The sequence below is a fragment of the Buceros rhinoceros genome, unplaced genomic scaffold (assembly GCF_000710305.1).
Source record: "Buceros rhinoceros silvestris isolate BGI_N320 unplaced genomic scaffold, ASM71030v1 scaffold6695, whole genome shotgun sequence".
Taxonomy (NCBI): Eukaryota; Metazoa; Chordata; class Aves; order Bucerotiformes; family Bucerotidae; genus Buceros; species Buceros rhinoceros.
This window is the reverse complement of record NW_010412222.1, coordinates 496-7,407: the sequence shown is the minus strand read 5'-3', so window position 1 is coordinate 7,407 and position 6,912 is coordinate 496. Positions and strand designations below refer to the sequence as shown.

General features: G+C 52.2%; 1 protein-coding gene across 1 annotated transcript in view; it reads right to left on the bottom strand.

Moving 5' to 3' along the window:
• Window positions 1-6,912, bottom strand: part of TELO2 (telomere maintenance 2) — a gene marked incomplete at its 5' end in the record, with an annotated part of 17,413 nt that overhangs the window by 10,276 nt on the left and 225 nt on the right. The window contains 8 exons of the mRNA XM_010136301.1: window positions 1,007-1,095; window positions 1,847-1,983; window positions 3,057-3,198; window positions 4,080-4,148; window positions 4,851-4,953; window positions 5,319-5,466; window positions 6,109-6,177; window positions 6,742-6,907. Coding sequence (XP_010134603.1) covers window positions 1,007-1,095; window positions 1,847-1,983; window positions 3,057-3,198; window positions 4,080-4,148; window positions 4,851-4,953; window positions 5,319-5,466; window positions 6,109-6,177; window positions 6,742-6,907 — 923 coding nt within the window. The remainder of the gene's footprint in view (window positions 1-1,006; window positions 1,096-1,846; window positions 1,984-3,056; window positions 3,199-4,079; window positions 4,149-4,850; window positions 4,954-5,318; window positions 5,467-6,108; window positions 6,178-6,741; window positions 6,908-6,912) is intronic.

The following is a 6,912-nucleotide window of genomic DNA, read 5'->3' as shown; positions in this document are numbered from 1 at the left end:
CCTGCTGAGAGGAACCAGTGCTATTAAAACCAGGGAAGTAACGGTCCTTCTTCACAGGTGAGAACCCCCCCGCACCACCAGTCCTCGCTGCCCACACGTAATTTCCTCGCGGCCCACACGGAATGGCAGGTTTCTGCCGCAGTCTCCTGCCGAGCTTGGCCTAAACAGGAACCAGTCCTGGGAAGGGGAAGGGGCTGAGGGGAGGAGAGAAGCAGCATCTTAGCAGGAGAGAGCGATGGATGAGAGGAGTGAAGCTGGCTAATCGCTGTGCTCCCCTGCACTACGTGGTTCCTAGGACTGCTCAGGAAAGACTAATCTGCTGTAACTGGATCACACTGGCCTGGCCTGTACCTGAAGCCATGACTGACACTGAACAAATGAGGAAGAATCACGAATCCAGTGACAGAGAAATGTTGTCTTCTGTCTCTGTACCCATTTCTGAGGACTGTGGCATGTCCTTTCATCTCCTGCTTCTCAAATGCTGTCTATGCTGATGCTGTCCCCACAACGGGAGCAATAAACCCTCCGTACTGCACGGGCACGCTGGACAGCTTCGCGTGCCAATCACATGCAGAGCTTTGCTCGCCTGCTGATAAAACTAAGAGCTTCTGAGAGCCTCGGCAGTTGCTGTGGAAGTTACGAGCACTGCAGAACCGGTCTGAAGCCTGACGGATAGGCTAGCCCTTTGTTACCGGTGAGTGGGCTGGGGGTGCACGGCCCAACTGTCGGATCTCCCAGGGGCAAACAGCCAAGGTCAGAGGCACACAAGAACCCTAAAGCTGCAGCACGGTCCCACCACGTGCAGCTATCAAACGAGCAATTCTGATACATGCGACTACTTGAACTGTGAATTTAACATTGCGACGCTGCACTGCAAGAATGAGGTGCAGCGTAAGGTTAAGAGCACATCAGCATCGTGCACACGTCTACAGTTCCAGTCTGCAGCTCAAAGCAAGGTACGGAGAAGCACAGGATGGCACGGACAGGAACAGCAGCAGTATCTTACTCATCGCCTGGAAGGCTGGGGACAGCACAGAGCGGTGGAGTCTGCTCCAGCAGGGACTTCAGTTCTCTGGTTTCATCATCTTCTTCATACTAGACATTCAGAACAACTGTTACTGCACTCTGCAAACACACCCAGCACTCAGCACTCGACCCTTCTGCTGCTGCAGATGGAGACTGACTCACGAGCGGATGAACCCCCCAAATCCCTCCCGTTTCAGTCACGGTGCTGCCAGCAGGAACGTGTTTATGCTGTAGAGCGACCTGTGCCCTGTGAAATCTCTGTCCCTGCATTTAACAGTACTACCTGATCAGACCTTGCCTGAGTGCTTGTCACAGCCTCTAAAACTCTTCATAAATGGCAACACAACACGAGGGATGATGTGGGTTTTTAAAGGATTGATGCGATTCAATCACACAGTTCTTAGAAACCCAGCTGGAAATAGCAGAGCACAGATCCCCATCTCAGCCCAGAAAATCTCAGCTCAGAGCAGGTCTCCCAGCGTGCCAGGGACTGCATGTTCACTGGCTTAGGTGTAAAGTTCCCTCTCAGCTGCCACGTGTCAGATGCCAATTCCCTCGTGCAATATGGTCGTGCTCGAGCAGTCCTTTATCATCACCAGTTTGCCCTCTGCTCTGTCATCAGGTCGCACTCGGGTCACTCTCGGCACCTGCCCATTTTCTGTGTGCTGTTGGTTTGCAGACAGAGCCCTCTCCTTTTGAAAGGGTTGCTGCCTCTCCTTACGTCCAGATAGTAAGTGTTAGAACTTGCCATAATGCCCTGGATCACCCTGGATCAGGGTTTAAAGCCCTGCAGCCAGACCGATTCCATTACAACCTTCACCTGAAACTTCAGCACAGGCCCATCAGTGTGGATTTTCGAGCTAATGCTCTCTGCCACCACCATTCCCAGACGCCGTATTTGGGGCAGATTGCTGTCCAAGTGGCACTTCACCCCCTCCATCATGCTTGTGAGCAGCTCTGAAAAAACCCACACAGCGTGTGACACAACGATGGAGACAAACACCCGTTTTACGCTGGTAAGACATTACAATATATTCTAAATTTGGAGTATTTCCATTTTCACCGAAACAAAAAAGGTTGGTAAGAAAAGTCAATCTTTAGCTTGTTTGTAGAGTGCTTCTATGCCCCGTCAGTGTAGCGCCGGGTTTTGAGGAAGCTGCAAATGCTGGCCACTGCAACAGTCAAGCGGAGGCAGCTCCCTGCTGGAGCAGCTCAGTACCACCAGTATTTCTCAGCCCGCAGAGAGCGGCAGTTGCCAGCTTTACCAGGCAGCCTTGCTGCTCTTAGACTGACCTTTTTCAACCCAGAAAAGCTTGGCTTTTCAACAGCTGTCAGCTAAAACCAGCTTATACAATACAGTCCTGTTAGTGAATAACAGGTCACTTACCCGCCTAAAGGAAAACTAACCCTGGAATGAAACAGATTAACAGGTCTCATACGTCACCCTTCTCCCCCACAAAAGCCACACACAGAGCCATGCAACTCTAGATATTGGACAGAAATTGTTCTTATTGCACCAGAAACAGGAATGGGAGGCAGGACCCCAAAGTGCTACGCACTGTATGAATACAGAACAGGAGGTCCTTGCCCGTAACTCACCAACCCAACTCGCCTCTCACCGAGGGGAGCAGAGTGACACGCAGGAATGTGCATGGACAGTCAGAGACGCGGCAAACAGCCTGGTCTCCTGACGACCTTTCCCCTGTCCCCCCTGGAGCCTCATCCATGCTCCAAAGGCAAGTCTCTGAACTGCAAACCACACTGCTCCTCTGAGGGGTCCCAGAGTCAATCCTTGTCTTCCTGCAATGAAACTTGGGGGTTCTTAAAGGCCTGCTCAAAGACAGGCTGCTCCAGGGTCACACCTGGCATTACATCTGTGCCGGAGAAAAGGAGGATTCCAGCAGGCTGCCTCTTTGCCGAGATGGAGATGGGACAATTTTGTTTATCCATAGAGCAAAACAAGATGTCTTTGGACTCACGGTCAGACCTTCTGTCACACAAACCCAAGCCCTGCTTCTCCCACGCCTCACCTTGTCTGCAGCTCTCGATTTCTGGCTCCTTCAGGTGGGAGAGGCAGATGAGAATGGCCTTGCTGATGTACTGCTGCTGCTCCGGGGGAGAGTGTTTCACAGCACTGCTCCTGCTCCAGGTCTCCAGCAGTTCCTGCAGCACCTGAGCCAGAGAACTCGGATTGGCCTGAAATGCATCTTTTGTACTCGTAAGTCACCTCCTTTTAGAAATGGAGGCCATTCTGATGGCTTCCCAGTGGACTTTACCCTCCCTTCTACTGGAGCTAACTTTGTCTTTCAGGGCCCAAAACACCCCGTGTTTGACCATCTGAGACTCCATGCCACCTTCGTGTAATATCCTGTGAAATGGTTACAGGTTTTTTAATTTAGAAGTGATAAGTATGTTTATTTCTCATCTATAGATACTCCGTGCCAAGCAATACACACTATTGTCAAACCCAATATGATATTGTATGGGTTTGACATGGTTTCAGTCCAATCTTCTACAGCTGTTGGTACTCCTGGGTGATTTTAGAATGGGAACCAGTGGAAAAAACTGTAACTAACTGACAAAACGGTAGAATTCCCAGAGATACACATTTCCTCAAAGTTCCATCACTCTGCTGACTTGGAGAGGGAAAATATCTGTGTCCTCGCAGAGGAAAACGAAGACGAGAGAGATTCTGAGGCACCACCCGTTTGGCACACAGACAGCTCTCAACCCCCTTCATCACTTGCTGCTATCTGCCCAGCCACACACACGGGATGACAGAGGAAGCCGAGAAGGACGGAGGACACGGGACACATGTGGAATCCAGGACTCCTTAGTTTGCTCCCGAGAAGGCCGTTTACCAGTTAAATATGAAAAACTAACGCCAGCAGCACAAAAGTTTGTATATCACCGTTTGCTTGTGATACGGTGGGGCTCTCGCCAACAGCAGCAGAAGTGTCCTAGAGCAGAGCGAGGCTGTCCCCGCAGCTGCAGGCACAGGCACACAGAAGCGTCCCACCAGCCACCCCGCCACCAAGGTCCCCTGTCCTCACCCTGACCAACAAGGCACGCCGCAGGCTGTCCAGGGCCAGGTAGCCAAGCAGGTTCTGCAGCACGGCCGTCTGCAACGGAAACCACGAGTCCTGCTTTAAGCAGCACAGAGCTGTCACCCAGCAACGACAAGGGCGCGTTTTTCATTCTAAGGGCTGGTTGACAACATCCAGAGACAGAAAGGTACAAAAACACGCACACACATGCAGTTCCTGGTGAAATACATGGAAAACAGGATGGGAGTACAGGACAGGATTTCTACCACCAAAACCAGCTCAGCACCGTCCCCGGCAAAGAGAGAACACAGTTCTGGAGAACATCCCTCACGACATCCTCCCCGGCCACAGAACACTTCCTAACACCTTGTGACCAGCTGACCCTCCCAGTCCTTGTCTCATCTCTTCAAGCTACTTCTTATCTCTGAGGGTGCGTTATGGCTTTTTCAGGCTCAGGTTCTAAATTAACTGGAGGTGCCCAGCTCCTAGACACTGAAATTATATGCAAAGAACCAGGAAGCGAGCACAGTAATGCTGCTAATTGCCATCAACCCAGAGAGAGCACACGAATCCCTGGGCCCCACTCGCTCTGCGTTACGTGCGGCCGAGGGGCTGGAAGTGAATCGCTGCCACCTCCGGTACTTGTGGAGAGACCAAGGGCTGATTTCAGAATGAAGAGTTCAATCGTACTTGAGAAGACCCAGTGCTCGGGTAAAAACCACGCTGGCACTTGGGCAAAGCAGGCGCTGCCACCGCTGTTGGACAGGGAGCCCTCACCGTGTGGCTGTACTGCAAGAGCAGCACCTTCTGCGTCACCACGAACTGAGCCTTCTTGTTTTTCACAACCAGGTTCCCCAGCAATCTCGACAGCACTTCTGCCCTGCAAGAGAGGTCAACAGCAAAACGTTCAGGGGACCAGGAATGCTGCCCTGCTGCTACTGGGCGCAGGAAGTTCTGTGAGCAGCTACTGCAATAAAATCTCTAAACTTCAAGCGTGAGTCAGTAACGGCAAAGAGTGTTTTTTCTTGTTTTTTCACTGTGTGTCACAACGCAGGTCTTTAAGGAGTGGTGGCAGGTTCTACCTGAAGGGAACAATCAACTGCTTTACCTCGAGAGTCTCAGGAAATGGCACTGTAAGAAACCCCTACAGGCACACAGCAGCATCTATCAGAAACTGTTTCTCCAAGTATTTGTGAAAAAGTCCCGGCCTCTGCTCTGGAGCGGGGAGGGAAGCAGAGTTCTTACCCAGGCGCTCTCTGCACAAAGCCGAGGACCACCGCTTCCATCCAGCGGTCAGGGACACATTCCACCAGTCGCCAGCACATCCTTTGCCAGATGCAGTCAGACTTTGTGAGCTCCGTTAGCTGGGGTACCAAAACGCTCAGAATCTCCTCTGGGGTGAAAGAGAAAACAGCCGCTACACCAGACGGACAAACCCAGCACAATGGTACTCGAGGTCAGCCTTGCCAATTCCCAGAGCCTTTCAAGAGGGAGAAATACGCACAGTCTGCAGTTCTAACCTGCTCCTGTGGTAAGAACGAACCTCAGCAGCCTGAGGAACTTGCATGGTTCATCACAGTGAACAGCTGGAAAACCTCTCCTCTTGCCCAGCCCTGTTAACTGCTCTGCGTTCAGGGGCTTCAGTCCTCAGCAAAGCCAGGCTGAAGGCTGCTCACCTGAGAGGGCAGCGATTACACACGGGCTGTGGTTTGTGCTGGGATTACAAGGCACTGTCGGACCACAGGATGAAAAGCACTAGTCGAGTGTTTAATAGTTATGCCCCGACCGGCAGGTGAGCAGGTCCATAACCTCACCAGTGAGCGAGCAGAGCATGTTCACGTGAGCCAACAAAAAAGCATCGACACCTGCCAGATAAGCGGTTGAGTGGCCTCAGACAGCAGCAAGCTGCCTGGACTCCCAAACCCCCAGTACTAACGGGTCCCACCCCTGCTCTGATCATCACCGTCGTCATCCTTCCATACTACCAGGAAAAGAGACTTTCCTGCCCTGCAACACAGCACTGTAAACCACTCACTTTGCCTGCCGTGGACACACACCTTCCCCAGGATGTGTGAGACAAAAGAGATCGAGCAGTCCGAGCCGCCTGGGATAAAAGAGACAGAGGCTTAACGAAAGCATCACCAGCAGCCTCCAGAGAGCCGTCAGGAGGAGGCACAGGCACTTCTACAGCTACTGAAGCCTGAAAACACAGAGGAGCTTTCTTCTCTTCAAGCATCATCTCTTGCTCCCTGCACCACCCGCCTTCAGGCACAAAGCAGCCCCCCGGATCATTGATACACAGCGACAGTCAGAAGCCTGAAGTAGCTTGGTGCTGCTTCAGCACAATGGTGACAAAGCCACTGGTTTGTTTGGTACCATTCAAATCTTCCACACAACTCCTTCAGCACAGACCAAGTGACCACGATTAAGCTTTGGCGACGTGCAAACACTTCTCTCCTTGCAGTCCTGTGGCTCTCAGTGGCATTTTGAAAAGCCTTGGCCACCCTCCTCATTCCTGATACCTTACGCTTTTAAACACAACAAACTTCAGGCTGAAGCAAGGGGTTTTGCAATACCCGTATCTGCATTTCAAGCCCCAGCCAAGGGGGTCCACGCTCAGAACACTTCTCAGAAGAGCCACCCCTACAGCACGGCGCTGCAACCTCACCTCTGAGAGAGCTGGAGATCTTCTGCAGCACCTGGATCACTGCAGCACCCAAGCGAGGGAAGTAGTTCTGCGGGAAGAACACTGGTGGGTTTTTCCCCTCGAGTTTGTTGCTGACGTGATCCGGCAGACACACCACCCTGCTGAGCAGGGCCTCCTGCGGCTCGGGCTAGG